The following is a 17,818-nucleotide window of genomic DNA, read 5'->3' as shown; positions in this document are numbered from 1 at the left end:
AGGGCCCCACGCTGGTGATCTGACCAGACATACCGCCTCTTGGCCAGCCTGAGAGCATGTTCAGGGTCCCCTAGGTGCTGGGGCTCACACAGACAGGTCCACCCTTCATTGCTGTACTTGGTGGAACTGAGGGTGACCTAGGCCTCCCCTGCTCCTTTCATCTCCCCCCTCCCCTCCCTTCCTCTCTGCATCCTTCCCTTCTTTCCTGACATATTTATGTGGTGCTATATAGCAAATGTTAACTCTAATTCATAAGAATGGAGCAAGGTAGAGAAAGAAATAGTGCCAGGAGAGCAGTGTACTGGAGGTTTAATGTCAGCAGACCCTGCCCTTCATGCCTTGGCCTTGCATCTCCAGCTGGGTGACCCTGGGCAGGTTGCTTAGCTTCTCTGAACCTTATGCTCTCATCTGGAGAATGAAGGCAAGGGTGGTGGTAAAAATCCAGGCTGGGTACAGGGCTGGCCTGAGGACCAGGAGGAGCAAAAGGGCTTCTAAGGAGGAAAGGGTGACAGAGGTGTGTGTTTGGGGAGGAGGGTATGCAGTGTTATTCCTCTGGAGGACTGGTTGTGCTGTGGGGACTGGATCAGGGAGCACTCTGGGGACAGTGGGATTTGGGCTCAGCCTTAGGGTAGATTTTGGCCAGGCACGATGGCCCCTTAGGCAGCTTGGCCTCTGGGCTTAATGGCTGCCTGTCCTCCCGTGGGAATGCCTTTTCTTGTCTCTGTTTCTACGCAGAAATGGACCCTTAGCTTTGTATTTTTTTTTTTTTAAGGAATGAGTTTAGAGTTTTTATAATAGTGGTAGATGCTTACTAAGCAAAATTCAAGTAAAAGGGGCAAATAGAAGAAAGCAATGACTCACCCCTCAGTCCCACCACCCAGATGTAACCAGTTAGCTATTTTGTGCTCGTACTTCTCTAGGCACATACATATAGAAGAGGGGACAGTAGAGAGGCAGAAAGTTTTATAAACCTGGGGAAATGCAGTTTAGTTTAACTTTTAGGCCAGTGTTCTAAGGACGCTGTGTGCCCCAAAGCAGCCCCTCTCATCTGTTCCCCGTGTCCATGAGGGTAGTGTGGTGGGGATGGGGTGGGGGCTGCTTGGAGGTGGGGGTAACCCAGATGCTCTGCCCTTTAAAACCTCCTGATAGAGACCAGTTACAAAAGGGGAGCCGGTTGAAGTTGGTACATACCAGCTCCCGAACAGTGGTTTTCAATCTTTGGACCAAAACCTCAGACAAAGATACACAGAACTGAAACAAAAGTTTTATGGAGCCCATATGTATCTCTATCACACATGATACACTCATTTTCAGTTCTACACCATTCTGGCGAACTTTTTTTAAAAAGCTTATTGACCTACCAAATTGATTGTGAGCTGGAGTTTGAAAACTATCCCCCAGAAGAGTGATCTTCAAACTTTACACCAGACTCACCTGGAGAGCTTGTTGGAACAGCTTGCTGTGCTCACCCCCCTGAGATTCTGGTTGGAGAGGTCTGTGAAGGGCCCCGAGAATGTGCATTTCCACCAAGCTCCCAGGTGCAGCCACTGCTGCTGGCCCCAGACCCCAACTCAGATCCAAAAGACAACCGAGATTGTCTTTTAAGGCCCTGTACTCCCAGCAGACCCTTTTCAGAAGATTTGCTTTAGTCAACAGATGAGAACCGCTGATGGCTAACACAAGAATTTGGGTCTCTGACATGTTTTGAGGGTGCCGGTCAGGCAGTGTCTTCAGGATCTTAAACACCAGTCTCCTGAAATCCAGCTCACGCTATTAATACCAAGTCCGAATGCAGAAACCGTCTGCAAAGCAAAGGCACATTTATGCCCAGCCCTGGTTGAATTACCTTACCTACCTCTTAAATCCCCAGCAGAACATAAAACCCTCCCAGCCCTTTTGAAAACACTGTTCCTCTATAGGCAATGAAAGGTGGCATTTACCATGTAGATTTCACCTTTTCTGGTTTTTTAAAGGGAAGAAGGTAAGTCAAGCATGACCACCACATGGAGAAAGCTGTTTTCCCTCCTTCTGGTTGGGGTCTGCTAGGTTTCAGTGGCTGTCCCTGGGTCCCCAGCTTTTCCCGGAACCTCTTCCTGGCATGGCAGGGAAGCCCGTGCAACAGCACCCGGGCCTGGCTAGGTTTTAAGCTGCCTCTGCTCCTCCTCCAGCCAGAGAACTCTCAGCCCCCACGTCTAATCCTCCCCCTTCACAGCCTTGGGGCCCCCTCCCCAGCCTTGCAGTTCTCTAGAAGCCAGCCCTCAGCTGGAAGCTGCCTCGTGAGGGAGGGAAGTGTTAAATGGGCACAGAGCCCCTCTGTTCCACTAACAATGGCCCGTTGATGACTGGATTCTGCCCAGGGCGGGCCCCCTTGACTGGACTTCGGGGAGGAGGACGGACTCCAACACCCGCCTCCCCCAGGCAGCCATTTCTGGGTGTGAAGTGGATTGAGTCCTCGGCCTCCGGCCACAGAACCTCTTTCTTCAGGCCCTGAAGCGACAGTGAGAAACCCACTCACCCCTCCTATCCCATCCTGGGGGCAGTTCAAGGCCCCGGGAGTGATTCAGTTCTGTGTAATTCAACAAACATCTATTGGACACTCCTGGGCATGGAGGCTCAGTGCTACATAGCTGTGGGGAGTAAGAATAATGGCTGACATGAATTCAGTGCCTCTTAGAGTCACCCCCATCCCTGGCTGCCCAACAGAGTCCCTAAGGAGCTGCTACAAATTCCATCGTGCAGCCGCTGGCCCCACCCATCTTCGAGAGTGCACCTCAGGCCCTGATATTTTGTAAAAGCTCTCAGAGGGATCCTCATTCCCAGCTGGGATTAAGCATCCCGGGCCTCTTACTGGTTAGACGCTAAGCTTGCTAAGCATGGAATTGGTCGTCCCCATTTCATGAGGGAGATGCTTGTGGGAGGCTGAATACCGGCTCCTCGAAGATGTCTACACATAATCCCCCCCCTCCACCTGTTACTTCCCAAGGTCAAGGGACTTTGCAGTGGAACTAAGTTAAGGATTTTGAGACAGGGAGATGACCCCAGATTATCCAGGGGGCCCAACGTCAGCATACAGGTCCTGAGAAGAGGGAGATATGAGGACAGAAGAAGTCAGAGTGATGGCTGAAGAAAGTGATTCAGCCAGTCGTTGCTAGCTTGGAAGATGGATGAGGGGGCCATGAGCCATGGAAAGCAGGTAGCTTCTAGAAGCTAAGCTGCAAAAGTCAAGGAAGCAGATTTTCTCCCTAGGGCCTCTAGAAGGAAGGCAAGCCTGTGGACACCCTCATTTCAGTCCAAACTGGTCTTGGACTTCTGCCTTTCAGAACTCTTCAGGTGAATAAGTACTTGTTGTTTTAAGCCGCTGAGTTGATGGTGGTGTGTTAACAGTGGCTACAGGGAACGAATACGGGCCTCTTCCTAACTCTTTACAGATGAGGCACAGAGAGGTGAGGCAGTCAGCTGGGGTCACGAGGCTACTGAGTGGCTGAGCTGGAGCAGGAAGAACCCCTCACTTGGTGTCCCCCACCTCACCGCCGCCCCCCCCCTTGTAGCAGGACAGCTATGCATCTGAAGGCCCACCCCACTGTGCTCTTTCCTGTGTCCTTTGTTAATGGTGGGGCCCATTCGGCTGGGGAGGTTTGGGGGGTAGGCGTGTTGGGCAGGTGGAGGAAAGCTGGGGTGGGCCAGGTTGGCCCCCAGGTGGAATGGCACATTTGTTTTTTTGTTTTTTTTTTTTAAAGATTTTATTTATTTGACAGAGATCACAAGTAGGCAGAGAGGCAGGCAGAGAGGGGGAAGCAGGCTCCCCGCTGAGCAGAGAGCCCGATGGCGATGGCGGGGCTTGATCCCAGGACCCCGAGATCATGACCTGAGCTGAAGGCAGAGGCTTTAACCCACTGAGCCACCCAGGTGCCCCAGAATGCCACATTTGAACTGGATTCTGGAAGAGCGGAGCCCACAGGAACTATCTCCCCATCTTCTCTGCTGCCTGTCATCACACCGTCTCTCAAGGCCACTCTGCCTCTGGGATCTGGCCGCTGGCCACAAGCCGGCCACAGGCTTGGGCAGGATAGCAGCATTCTACTCAGCTGTCACCCTCAGCCAGCAACAGCTGCTTATCTGGGACAGCCAGCAAGCTCCCATTTTCCGGAAGGCCAGCAAAGGCCTTGTGCCTTCAAAGGATGTTTCTTCCAAGACGCCAAGAACCTTGGATTGGAGGTCACGTGTGTCTCTTTGAGGCGTGTGAGGCAGGCAGAGTCTAGACGGTTGTCCAGAGTCACACAGCAAGTAGGTGACAGGTCCTGGCAGACAAGTTCCCTGCCTGGAACTCTGAGCTGCCTGTTGCCGTGCAGCTCCCATGGCTGGGTTAAACCTGCTGTCTCAGTGATAGGACATAGTAGTTGGGTTCCTGAACCGTGGAGCCAGACTGCCTGGGTTCAAAACCCAGCTCTGCCTTGTGCCCGAGGACAGGTGTTTGTTCTCTCCTTGCCCTAAGTGGGGGTGAGGGGTAGTAGCGAGGAGGGTGTTGCCCCACCTTCCTCCTCCGGTTGTGCTGAGGACCAAATTCCTTTACACGTGTGAAGTGCTTGGAAATGCCTCGTTCACATTCACGGTCAGTGTTAGCTCATCATTGTTCAGCTCCTCTAAGACGGGGACTGTGTCTCTCCCTCCCTCTGCTGCCAGCACCTCGGCCCCTGCGTGACCCAGAGCAAGTACTCTGCAGATGCCTGCCCTATGCCCGGCTTTTATCATCCAGAGGCTTACTAGGTACTTTCCCCGACTTTCAGCTTTTTACAAGTTCCTCCTTAGGTCAAACCCTCCTCTTCCTCCTCCTCACCTGGGAGCTGCGCCAAGGCCCAAAGCAGCCAGAAGCTTGCTCCGCCCCTTGGTAAATCCCAGGAGTGGTTCAGAGATAACCCAGAGGTCCCATGTTCTCACCGTGAGTGCCCGTGTTACGCCATTGCCAAGGCTGCACCTGGCCAACCTGCTGAGCTCTCCCCAGGAGGTCTCTGGGCCCAGTGGCAGCATCATTTGCACACCAAGTCTCCTGTAGCCTCACATGGACCCTCTGCTTGCTCCCAGTGTCTCTCCTCCTACTTAGAGCCCACGCCAGGCCTTCAAGCCGGTGGTGGGGTAGGGGGTGTCACAGACCGTGTGGGTCCCTCAAGTCCCCCCTTTCTCTCTTCCCTGCTGTGAGGATGGGGCTTCCTCATCCTCACTCAGCCTCCCCCACAAAAAGCCCCCAAGCATATCCTTGCACATAAACAGACCCCAGGGGTATGGCCAGTCGTGGTTCTACAAAAAGCCAAGCTCAGGGGTCCAGTTTGGATTCAACTCATCCAGTCTCTGCCCCAGGACAGCCATTCTGCTAAGTCTTACTGCCCGCCTCCAGCTGTATTTCCAGAGTCCCCTTTTGACCCTGCCTCTGTGATAAGACACTTTTTCCTTTCCTTCTCTTTTCAGTTAAGCTTTTTACGTTTTTTAAGTTTTTCTTTTCATTTCAGTGAGTTAACATGCCGTGCTGTATTCGTTTTAGGTGTGCAATATACTGGTTCTGTAATTCCAGACATCACCCGGTGTTCATCATGGCAAGTGTAGTCCGTCCTCCCCAATTGTTAAATGTTCTCAGTTTTGAGATCATTACAGACACACATGCAATTTTAGGAAATCATGCAGAAAGATCCCATGCACTCAGTTCCCCTTGTAACATCTTGCAAAACTCTCGCCCAAGTTCACAGCCAGGGCACTGACACTGACTGACACATAAGATAGAGCACCACGGAGGTCCCTCGTGGTACCCTTTTTATAGCTGTAATCACTTCCCGCCTGCCCCCACGCCTGCCTTATTAGCTCCTGACAGTACTGATCTGTTCTTCTCTCTTTACAATTTCGTCATTGCTAGAATTTGACATAAAAGGGATCATGCAGTCTGTAACCTTTGGAGACTGGCTTTTTTTTCACTCAGTATCCCCAACATTCATCCAAGTTGTGTGTAATACTCAAAGCACAGAAAGGTTTGAAGTCTCCCAAGAAAGGTCAGTAAGTAGGCTAGAGTGGGAAGGGGCTCCTGAGCTTGCGCGTTGAGAGCTTTTGCCTACCCGGGGATCCCAGAAATGCTGTAGTGGAGTTAATCTTTGCAAAGGGGCAGAGCAAGATGGGAAAGCCGTGTGACCATAAGGAAAGGCAACCCTGTTCCCCCCACAGCAGTCGTGGGCTTCTCCTGAACATGTTCACCTCTGATGCACCCATAGGCACGGATACAGACTTGCATGCATTTCTGGTTGAACTGTTGCAGAGCAATCAGACTAAAAGTCTTCCAAGCCCACAAATGAGCACAGAAGTTTGTAGTAATGAGCATGACCAAAATGGAAATAATAGACCACCTGAGGGAGGGAAGAATAGAATTCCATGGCTTAGAGATTCTTAGCCTTCTTAGGCTATCCTCCTAAAGTAAAAGTGGCCCCTATTTAATGCCTGTGTCCACCCTTTCCCATCCTACACACATGGCAGACATCACTAATCAACCACCACATTCTGTCTCGTGGCGAACAAGCTTGACCTCTGTCTTCTCAAAGAGCTCTAGGCAGTCAATACCAATTGATTGGCGTTGGGTCATGGGTTGAGGATTGCTTGCTGTGCACAGCTTAAGTGCATTCCCTGGGGGGTGGGGGGGGAGAGCATGAGTGAGGGGAGGGGTAGAGGGAGAGTCTTAAGCAGGCTCCACACTCAGCATGGAGCCCAGCGTGGGGCTGGATTCCACAACCCTGAGATTCACGACCTGAGCTGAAACCAAGAGTCAGATGTATAACGGACTGAGCCACCCAGGCGCCCCTATAACCACTCCTTTTCTTTGGAAAACGTAACCAGTAAACATGGTAACAAATTCAAAACAAACAAGAAGGTGTATGCAAACAGTGGGTCCCCATTCCCACCCCTGTGTCCCAGTTCCCCTCAACTACTCTCAACCAACTTCTTGTTTTCCTCTCTAGGGACAGTGTACGAACCAGCATGGCTGTGTCCCCACCCTGACTTTACACAGGTATCACTGGACCTCACACACTCTTGTCCCGTGTTTGTATCCCTTGTATCTTGACCAGCTTTTCCCATCAGCCCATACACAGCTGCCTCTCTTTTTAACCCCAGCAGAGTATTGCACTGACAAATGGACCCTCATTTATCTCACTAGTTTTTTGTTTGGGTTTTTATGTTTGTGCCTGTTAACAGACTTTAAGGTTATTTTCAGCCTTCTGCAGTCACGAACGGTATACTGTTTTGTGTGGCCTTGTTGGGACTGTGCTCATGTAGCTGCAGGATGAATTTTCTGGAAGTGGAACTGCTGGGTCAAAGAGTGTGCACACTTAGAGTTGGGATGGTTGTGCCAATTTGTCCTTCAAAAAGAACACTCCAGCAGCATGACAAGAGAATCCTGTGTATTAGTTAGGATGCAGCGGGCCATGTTGCAGTAACAGACCCTCAGATCTCAGTGGCTTTACCCAACGAAGGCTTATTTTCCCCTCACGCCACCTCTGCTGCAGGTTGGGGGGCTTCCCTGTCCGCAGCTCAGGACCTGGACTGAGCCAGCTGGAACCTGGGGTCTCCAGTGTGGCTAAGAGAAGGCCTGAGGGACGTGTGGGATCCCCTGAAGGACCAGGCTCTGAAGTGGCTCACGTCACTTCCACCCACGTCCTGCTGATAATCCCAGAGGCTGGGGGGAGGTGGAGGGCGTGCAGGCACTTGGCGAGCCCCGCGTGTTTGCCCGTCTGCCAGTTCTTTTCTCCCTAACGTTACCTGCACACAGGGTCACGGAAGACGCTGTCTTCCAGTCTGATGTGTGAAAAAAGGGGCACCATGTATCATCTCGATTTACCCTCGTGCTTTCCTTAGGCGGCCGGCCTCCACCTCCGGCTGTGGTACCCATAGCGGACAGGTTCACACTCAAGACACACCCCGGGGGGCTTGCCCACATTTTTCACAGAGCCCAAAAAACATTTTGTGGGGAAGCCCTGAGACTTTTTTTTAAGTTTTGGCTCTCATTCATAAAAACATATAAAGGCATGTGAGTAATAATATAAAATTAGCCGTGTAAAGATCTTTGCCAGCCCTGGTGTGGAACGGATTGGCAGCGGTTCTGGGAGATTTCCTAAGCTCTCCGTAACTCCGCCTCCGCTCCCCTTCAGGAAGGCACAGGCCACGTGAGGGAGAAGGGTGGGGCTGTAGGAACCTTATATCCCTAACAGTTCTTCTGAAAAAGCTATTTTGGGGGGGTGGTTTGCAAATGTTTGATGCCTTCTCTGTTCTTAGTAACCTTCCCATGGATTATAGTTGGCGTGTTTTGTTCAGTAAAGGGCTTCATGGGCTGGATGGAAGGCTCAGAGGATTGGTGTACAAGGCACATGTGCTTGAGTGGAGAGTTTATGTAAGAGTTTGGGCTGGCATTGCACGGTGAGGTTAGAGTGTAGAATGCCAGACTAAGAGGTGGTGAGGAGTTTCATTTGGTAGCCAGTAAGGATCCTGTAAAGTTGGGAGGGCAAATCGGTTTTTGCTCACAGGACAATGCTAATGGATTGGTGCTGCATTGAGAAGGCCTATGAGGCTACATCGAGTCTCAAACTGCAGAGAGGATATTGATTGATTAGTGATGTCTGCTTTAGGCACAGGACTGCTGAGTGGTGGTGTGACCGCGGTGTATTTGCCATCCCTATAAGGAGGTTTTATTTACTTGTTTATTTGACAGAGATAGGGCAAGCTCGAGCAAGGGGAAGAGCAGGCAGAGGGCAGAGGGAGAAGCAGGCTTCTCACTGAGCAGGAAGCCCAGACGTGGGGCTCAATCCCAGGACCCTGGGACTATGACCTGAATGGAGGGCAGACGATTAACCAACTGAGCCACCCGGGTGCCCCTGTCATGAAGCTTTTTAAGTAGGCTAAGCTACAAGAGAGTGTTAAAGGAGGACAGGGCCATCACTAACCTGGGAGACAGGAGACCCACGTAGTAGTTGGAGTTTTGTCATCATCCACTGGTATGCCTTGGTCTCTCCGAGCCTGAACTTCTATAGATAAAAAAATGAGTAAAGGTAGGTCAGAAAATTTCCAGGTGCTGACATTCTACAGTGTTAGGACAGGAGCCATCTTTTTTCAGGGTCCATGGGGGTGGTAGAAAGGACACTTTATTCTTTTGGACATCCTGGACACCAGCTTCCACTGCGGACCTTGACTGGGCAAAGCCCAGAGCACAGGGTCAGCACCCACCCCACCCAGGGACCCGGGCTTGGTGTGAGAGGTGCTGGAAGGCCTGGGACTATTCTCTGGGACCCTGTATTTCATGCACTGATTGGCTTTGGGGTTCACACAGGATGCTTTGCTCACAGGGCTGAGCAGGCCCTGATAGAGCGACTCTCAAATGGGGGTAGGGTGTGTTCCCCTTATCCCCACAGAGCAAAACAGGACTGAGGGGCAGCTGGGGTCTGTTCCAGGTGGAGCTGGTGCAGCCCCACCCCCACCAGGCTGGCCCTCTGGCCCCTGGTCCACCTCGTGATTGTGGCCCACAGCTTCTCACAAGTTCTTGGACATCCACAGCCTCTCAGGTGAGACACACCTTTACCTTTGGCTGCTTCTTCTGGGTTGGGCCCATGCCCCTAAGGAGATCCTAGAGGAGTTTGTTCTTGGGAGAGGAAGCTGGAGCTCTGGAGTGTGAGCAATCTTGAGGAGGAAGGACGGCCCCGTGGCTCTGGGCCCTAGCAATTGAGGGGAGTGGAGTTTTGCTGCCTGATGCAATGTCTGGCAGGGCTCGTCGCTTATCAGAGCTCTGCTCCCAGCAGACTCTGGGACCCCACCTTCCCTTAGGGGAGGCATCCAAGTAGAAAACTGTTGTCTAGTGGGGGTCCCTCGCGGGCCAGCGGGGAGGCCTGGCCAGAAAGGCCCCTAAGGGGAGAGGAGGATAGGGAGGTTGGTGCGTAGAGTTGGGGCCTTAGCCCAGCCTACTCTCTTTTTATTCCTTCGCTAAGGTTTGTCTGGAATACCCCTGGGGCTTTTCTGCCCTCCTCCCATCATTAGCACATCGCTGTAGGGGCTTGAACTGAAAGCCCCAGGGCTTGGTTTCTTCATTCTCAAAATGACATCCCGGATTGATAGTGATAATTCGAGAGACCCGATGTTTGAAACCCCAAGTGTGAAGTTTTGCCCATGGTACACACTTGTAGTTACTTGCCTGCAGCACACACTCAGGGCATATACTCGGAGCACACACCCGTAAGCACACACGTGGTTTACTCATCTAGGGAACAGCTGCTATTCCTTCTTCCTGTGTCCTACCAACTTAGAAGGAGTGAGCATCTCCCGCCGGGCCAGATGCTTTGGAAAAGGCATAAGTGCATTCATCCGACAAGCATTCTTGAACATCTGCTCTGTGCCCCATGCAGACAGAGTTGGGCACGGGGATTCTGGGCACAGAATACAGGGGTGGAACAGACGGACAAAGCTCTCCTGTCATGGAAGTTACGCGCCAGTGGTTGAATTTGGCAAGAAACCAGTACATTTCTGTCCAGGAAGGAAATGAAGCAAGATGCTGAGAAGGGAAGTGTTGGGGGGAGGGGAGATGGTCTCCAGAGAGGTTGGTGGTCAGGGAGGGCTCCAGAGCTGAGCACTGGGGATGACTGGACCAAGGGCAGCTGTCCCACTCTCTGCTGCCTCCTGGCAGAGCTGGGCTGGCCCGTGCTTCTGGCCTTCTTCCCCATTGACCCCGGTGCCCTGGAAATGGGACCTCGGCTGGCATCCCACCTTTTCCTTTGGCTGTCAGTCCGCTTGCTGGGTATCAGGGGAGGAAAGGTATTGAGTACTCCACTGGCAGGGGACATCTGCCGAGAGAAGCATGAATGTTTCATTCTCACCATGAGCGAAGGAAGGAAGAATGCACCCTGGGTTATGGGAGAGAGCATCACAGAGGTTTGACTAGCCTTGACAGATGTCATAGACCCACTTCTTAGAGAGGGCCTCTGCTGGGAGCTTTGCCACATGACTCCCATCTTGGCCCCATCTTCCTCCCTGGTGACCCTGTGACCTCCTGGCCCTTGTGGCCCTCTCCCAGCTCCTTGGTCTGAGGACCTCCCACATTGCTCCTGGGATCTCTAAACCTCCCTCACCTGCCTGCCCACCTTCCACTGGGCCTCCAGAGCTAAGGCTAAGGGCAGGCTGCTGGTTCCTTCGCCCTGCCCCAGGGCGAAGGAACCAGCAGCCTGCCTTGTGTTTCCTGTCAAGAGTTTTTTACCATTGCTTCTTCCTTTTAGGGCAATGCTGGGAAGGTTCTTAGGAACCCTATATTATTCAGGGGGGTGAGGGGACTGGGATGGCAACTCAAAAATAGAAACAGTGCTTGCAGAGGAGGGGAGAAGAAGGTGCGGGAGCTTTTCATCATCGAGGAGGCTGAACTTCTGATCTTCCCAAAGACCCAGAAGGGAGAGGACAGTGAGAGCAACTCCCTCCACCCACCCTGCCTTTTCTCCCCTCGTTTCTCCCCTATCGTAGTTAATGAGCACTTACCGTGCCCCAGATACTATTCCTCATGGCAGCCTTATGTACAGGTTTTCCATGCTACGGGTAAAGAAACTGAGGCCCAGAAAAGTTAAGTCACTCCTACAAGGCTACACAGCATGGTAGACAAACAGAAAGAAGTAGAACCCAGGACTCCTGGTCCCAGCTCCTTTTGCTTCCCCTCACATCATGCAACTCTCCAGCCAAGAGATGAGAGGGCGGGAAGTCAGGATTTTAATCGCTTTTGCTCTGCAGACTCAGCATTGAGTCTCACCTTCCAGAGAGATGGATGGCCTCGTACCCCATGGGGTGTTCCGCAAACTCACACTGACAGCCTGCCAGGCACTGAGCCAGGCGTCAGCTTTGACAGGTTTGCTCACCTGTGTTTTGCTGGGCAGCTGGCATATGCTGGGTGCCGTTCTAGATGCTGGTCCCTGCTTCCTGGAGCTCGGATTCTGGGAAGGGAGGACAGGCAGGCAGACCATCAGCTGGAAAGCCCAACCATATATGCTATAGTGGGGGTGATTGGGGAGCGCTGGGAGGCTCAGATGACCTGGGTCTTGGAGGGATGATGAGATGAGGGCTCCTATTGGGGAACCTTGGACAGTTACTTAACCCGTCAGCCTCCGTTTCCTCACCTGTAAAATGGGATAACTGCTGCCTAACCAGACTCTGTAAGGGTCGGAGGAGGAAATGCAAATCAAGCGCTTAGCATGGCATATGGCCCAGAGCAGTAAGCACTCAATGAATCTCAGCCACCCAGATCATTCCAGTTGGCCCTTCCAACCCGAGTGTCAGCTCCATGAGGCCAGGGACCGGCTCTGCTTGCTGGCTGCTGTATCCCCAGTACCTAGACCAGAGGCTGGCACAGAGTGGGTGCTTACGGAGTCCTTGTTTAATGAATATGTGGGAAAAGGCCCAGAAGAATTAGGAAGGGGCAGGAATATTCTAGTTGCCCTGGAGCTGTCTCTGCAGGTCTCCTCTCCTTCCTCCTGAGCCCCTCCTCAGTCACCCACACTCAGGAAGCCTCACCACCCCTCTGCCCTGCACAGCGGGGCCCACCACTCTGCTGCCAGCTTCCACATCTGCCTTCTGGTATTGCAGAGCCCCTAGCCCACTGCTTTCCCCAAAGGACAGATGCGCTGGCTGTCCCTCTAGTCACTTCCATTGTGTGATGAAGGTGTGACCCCGGCACCTACCTTCCTGCCCTCTTACTCTCTCGTCCACGGCAGCTGCTTCCTGTGGGGAAATCTTTTCCACAAGAGAGCTGATCCGGGATGCACTGACCCAGGTCACAAGCCTTCCCCACACTTGGAGCAAACAGTATCCCATGAATGACCGTCCTCATGGAGAACGCATAGACTTTTGGATGGAGTTGGAGGGGGCCGTGTTGTGCTGGAATCTGGGGTTCATGATGCAGGACAGGTGTGTGGGATTGCGCAGATGAGTGCAAGAAATGGGCTCCTCAGGGAATGCTTTATTTGCTCAGCTATTAAAAATGTATATAGCTTCCGGTGAGGTTCATCTATTCCTTTATTCCTTCTGTTGTTCGGCAGCCATGCTCGGGTGTCTCCTGTGTGCCTGGCCTAGTGCTAAAGGATAATGAGGGGCCTGGACAAAACCCCCTTACGCCACAAAAGGATGATCAGCGGTGAACAGATCTTACAAGTCAGCTCACCTTATGACAGTCTCAGATGCTAATGGGAGTCTGCATGGTGGTGGGACCGGGGGAACCCTAACCTAGGTAGGGGTTGGCTGCTCCAGGAGGGGCTATGTCGCGAAGGCTGAGGCCATGTGAGGGATTTTGGAAGGACCCAGGTGAAGGATCTCATGTAGATGTGTATATATATCATTATGATAGGTCCATCTCCATTTTTTATTTAGGTATTTGTAGTCTTGTCTTGTTGCAAACATTTCTAGTTCAAGGAACATTCTTTTCCATCTCCTTGCCCTTGAATTATGTGTGAGGTCAAAGGATAAGTTGATGGAAGTGGGATGAATGAATTAAACGGCTGATTAGCATTTTAAATGACCTGATTTCACCTCATCCATTGGGAGAGTGGGTCTGGGATTCTGGCTGCTAAGCCGGGCCATGGCCCTCAAAAGTTGGGTGGGAAAACTCTTCATTCTTCACCTCCAGACAAGGTTGTCCTGACCAGAGGTCTTTTCACAGGACGAGGGTGTCCCCCACCTGAAGACGGCAAGCCAGATCCCGATTCATGCTGCTGAGCTGACAGCCCACAGCCCCACCATTCCCCATGGAGAAAGGACTCGCTTTACCCCAGGACTGCCGGGACTTTCTGCACAGCCTGAGGATGAGGAGCAAATATGCTCTTTTCCTGGCTTTTGTGGTGGTGGTTTTTGTCTTCATTGAAAAGGAAAATAAAATCATATCAAGGTGAGGAATACAAGTGCGCAAAATTCATCCTTATCAGGGAGGGGTGGATGGGGCAAAGAGGTAGCCATAGGGCTCTTTGTGGACCTACAAAGGCTGTCCTTCAGCTGGTAATCACAGGCCCCTCCTGTGCCCAGGCAATGGTCCTGCACAGGTCCCCAGGAATGGACAGGGGTGACACTGGGGCTCTGGACTCAGGCAACCTGCATTGCAGTCCTGATTCAGGCCCTTTCTAGTAGGGACGGCCTGGACAAATTCACTTTTCTGTGTCCTAAGTTCCTCTTCCATGAAATACAGCTAACGATGGGGCTTTCCTTATAAAGATGAAATTAGGAAATGTAAAACGTTTAGCTCAGTGCCTGGCATGCAGTTGGTATCCAGTACTTGCTGACCATGGCAATTATTGCTAATTTCCTTCTTGGCTAGGATGATGCCTCGCATTAACAGCACATCTACTACACCAGCCGAAGCCATGGGTGAGGGTGAGCCCATGGAAAGGCAGGGGTTGCTGGTACACATACCCTGGTGGGCAGGACTGCCATGTGCAGCTGGCCAGGTTGTATACTGCTGAATTCCAGGGGTGCGTACTTACCTCGGCTACACTGGGAATGTTTCCCTCCTGGGGTTGGCAGTATACTAGTGTGTGCCGGGTCTCTGCTGTGTCTCTGCTAGCTACAGAAGGATTTCTTAGACCTGTTTTCTTAACACGACACCCTGCAAGAAAGTAGCCACCATGGATAGATGAGGAATTGGGCTGTGTAGAAGGCACTGTGCCACTCAGTGTGGACTGTTGCAGTTCGTGCCCACAGGGTCCTACTGCAAGCCCCTGCAGCTTTCCACCAGCAAACTTCCTCTCTACCTGCACACTGTTAAGCTAACACCCGAAGCCAACACCAGCTGGCCTTTCACGTCCCTTGGGCAAGAGAATCCTCCTGTGTGTTCTGCACGGTCTCCCAGGAGGCCCCAGGGGAATTGGTTTGCCCCCAGGGACAGCCTGATCACCCTTGACCTCTTTTTCTCCCCCACCTCACTTCCTATCTCTCTGCTTGTACTCCTGAGATCATGACCGAAATAAACTACTTAACAACCCTCAAATCCTTGCCTCCAAGTCAGCTTCCAGGCAGACCCAGCTAAGATAGGCTCTGGGTGATCAGCCCGGGAGTCGGCTTCGGGGTGCATAAGGGATGGAGTCCCTAGTCACTCGCTGACTCCGATTTCCCTTTGTCCTCCTAGGGTGTCAGACAAGCTGAAGCAGATCCCGCAACCCCTGGCTGATGCCAACAGCACTGACCCAGCCCTGATCTTGGCCGACAATGCGTCCCTCTTGTCCCTGAGTGAGCTCGATTCGGCCTTCACCCAGCTGCAGGGCCGCCTCCGAAACCTCAGTCTGCAGCTGGGTGTAGAGCCGTTGGAAGAGGACGGGGCTGAGGCCCCGGTCGCAGCTGGGGACGAGGGGCCACCGCCCCCCCCGGGGGCCGGGCCTCGGCGCCACGTGCTGCTTATGGCCACCACGCGCACCGGCTCCTCATTCGTGGGTGAGTTCTTCAACCAGCAGGGCAACATCTTCTACCTCTTCGAGCCGCTGTGGCACATCGAGCGCACGGTGTCCTTCGAGTCTGGAGGCGCCAGTGCCGCGGGCTCGGCCCTGGTCTACCGCGATGTGCTCAAGCAGCTGTTCCTGTGCGACCTGTACGTGCTGGAGCACTTCATCAGCCCGCTGCCCGAGGACCACCTGACCCAGTTCATGTTCCGCCGCGGCTCCAGCCGCTCGCTCTGCGAGGAGCCCGTGTGCACGCCCTTCGTCAAGAAGGTCTTCGAGAAGTACCACTGCAAGAACCGCCGCTGCGGGCCCCTCAACGTGACGCTGGCCGCCGAGGCCTGCCGCCGCAAGGAGCACATGGCCCTCAAGGCCGTGCGCATCCGGCAGCTGGAGTTCCTGCAGCCGCTGGCCGAGGACCCGCGGCTGGACCTGCGCGTCATCCAGCTGGTGCGGGACCCGCGCGCCGTGCTGGCCTCCCGCATGGTGGCCTTCGCGGGCAAGTACGAGGGCTGGAAGAAGTGGCTGGCGGAGGGGCAGGCGCGCCTGGGGGAGGAGGAGGTGCAGCGGCTGCGGGGCAACTGCGAGAGCATCCGGCTGTCGGCCGAGCTGGGGCTGCGGCAGCCCGCCTGGCTGCGCGGCCGCTACATGCTCGTGCGCTACGAGGACGTGGCGCGCTGGCCGCTGCAGAAGGCGCGTGAGATGTACCGCTTCGCCGGCATCCCCCTGACGCCGCAGGTGGAGGACTGGATCCAGAGGAACACGCAGGCGGCGCAGGACGGCAACGGCATCTACTCCACGCAGAAGAACTCCTCGGAGCAGTTCGAGAAGTGGCGCTTCGGCATGCCCTTCAAGCTGGCGCAGGTGGTGCAGGCCGCCTGCGGCCCCGCCATGCGCCTCTTCGGCTACCGGCTGGCGCGGGACGCCGCCTCGCTCACCAACCGCTCCTTCAGCCTGCTGGAGGAGCGCGGAACCTTCTGGGTCACGTAGGCGCCCCGGGCCCGCGCACGCGCACTCCCCTCCTTGGGAAAGACCCGCCCTTGCCTGCCTCGCTCCTACGGCGGCCAGCGGTGAGCTGGTGGCTTCCGTAGAGGGCGGCCGGCGGGTGGGCGGCCTCCAGCCGGGCAGGCAGCCTTTATGGAGCAGTAGGCTCCCCCCGTGCCGCAGCCTGTGGCCTGGGGTCTCTCACCGAGAGCGGGACAGTGCCTGTCCCCGAGGGCCGCTAGGCCAGGACCTAAGGAGCTGCCGTCTCCTGAGTAGGCACCCAGGCCCAGAGCTATTGACAACAAGCCTTTCTCTGTCTCTTGTCTCCCTCTCTCTCACACACAAAATATAAGAAACATGCATAAATGCCTATAGACCCTGTGGGCCAGAGTCCCAGTGTTGATCTGGAAGGGGCTGTGGGCACAGACAAGTCGACAGCAGCCCTCCCGTTGTACTCAGCCTTCAAAGTTCAGTTTCTGGATTTCTACACCATCCAGTGTGGAATCTGCATGGATCCCTGGGGTGGGACTGAAACAGCCCAGAACGTCAGGGGATGGCAGTTGGGCTTTTCAACCAAGAACGATTCGATATTTTCACAAATGGAAGAGCTGTACCGGTTATGAAATCAGCCCTACGTGGGACTATAAAACACACATGTGTAAAAATAATAAGGCCTCTATGTATACCACACATAGACCCAAACAACATAGATATCCAAATCCACACACACATACACAGGCAAGCTGCCCTGTTGCTTTATTCCCACAGAATTTAACTATCACACCCCTAATGAGGAGCCTTTCATTACATTTTTAGAATTATCTGGGGATGGGGAAGGAAACACGGTCATGGGCCATGACCCTGTTCCTGACCAGGTTTGAACTAAAAGGTAGACCCAGAAGGGCCGAGTCTGCGGCCCCTGCCCACCTTGGTTTCCCCTGGCTATCTCCTCTGGTCCATTCCTGTCCTCCCTGCTGGCAGGCAGGATGTTTTGAAATGGGGTGGCCAGGCCTCACATGACTGCAGCCCTAATACCCTGTCCCAGCTGGGCTGGATCCCTGAGAGTATGACCCTGTGTGAAGGCTGCCCCAGGCCTGACTGGAGGCAAAAGGCAGCTGGCAAGTCCTGCCATTTTCTGCCAGGCCTCATGTGGGGCAGGGCCCAGAAGAGAGTACAGAGAGCTCTTGGGGGAGAAGTCATATCAGGATACCCCACCTACCCTGGGAAGACAGGGTACAGAGGTCAGCCTCGTGGTTGGTCACCGTGGTTGCATGGTTAGTGTCTGGAATTCCAACTTTCAGGGCTCTGGGAAGAGGGTTGCTAAACTTGGGATAGGCTGGGTGTTCTACTTGTTGGGTTTTTTTTTTTTTTTTTTAAGTTAT

The 17,818-nt window shown here is 53.6% G+C and overlaps 1 protein-coding gene across 2 annotated transcripts in view; it reads left to right on the top strand.

Moving 5' to 3' along the window:
* CHST3 (carbohydrate sulfotransferase 3) overlaps positions 1–17,065 on the top strand; it is a 28,131-nt gene extending 11,066 nt beyond the window's left edge. Inside the window, exons 2-3 of one of the 2 annotated variants that reach the window (XM_032840938.1) lie at positions 13,694–13,918; positions 15,149–17,065. In XM_032840938.1, coding sequence (XP_032696829.1) covers positions 13,779–13,918; positions 15,149–16,442 — 1,434 coding nt within the window. In that variant the 5' untranslated portion in view covers positions 13,694–13,778 and the 3' untranslated portion in view covers positions 16,443–17,065. Of the gene's footprint in view, positions 1–13,036; positions 13,919–15,148 lie in introns of those variants that run through there. The other variant, XM_032840937.1, reaches the window with a different exon arrangement.
* Positions 17,066–17,818: the final 753 nt, after the last annotated feature.

This window comes from Lontra canadensis, unplaced genomic scaffold (assembly GCF_010015895.1).
Source record: "Lontra canadensis isolate GAN:19392208 unplaced genomic scaffold, GSC_riverotter_1.0 scaffold3, whole genome shotgun sequence".
Taxonomy (NCBI): Eukaryota; Metazoa; Chordata; class Mammalia; order Carnivora; family Mustelidae; genus Lontra; species Lontra canadensis.
This window is presented reverse-complemented; position numbering and strand designations above follow the sequence as displayed.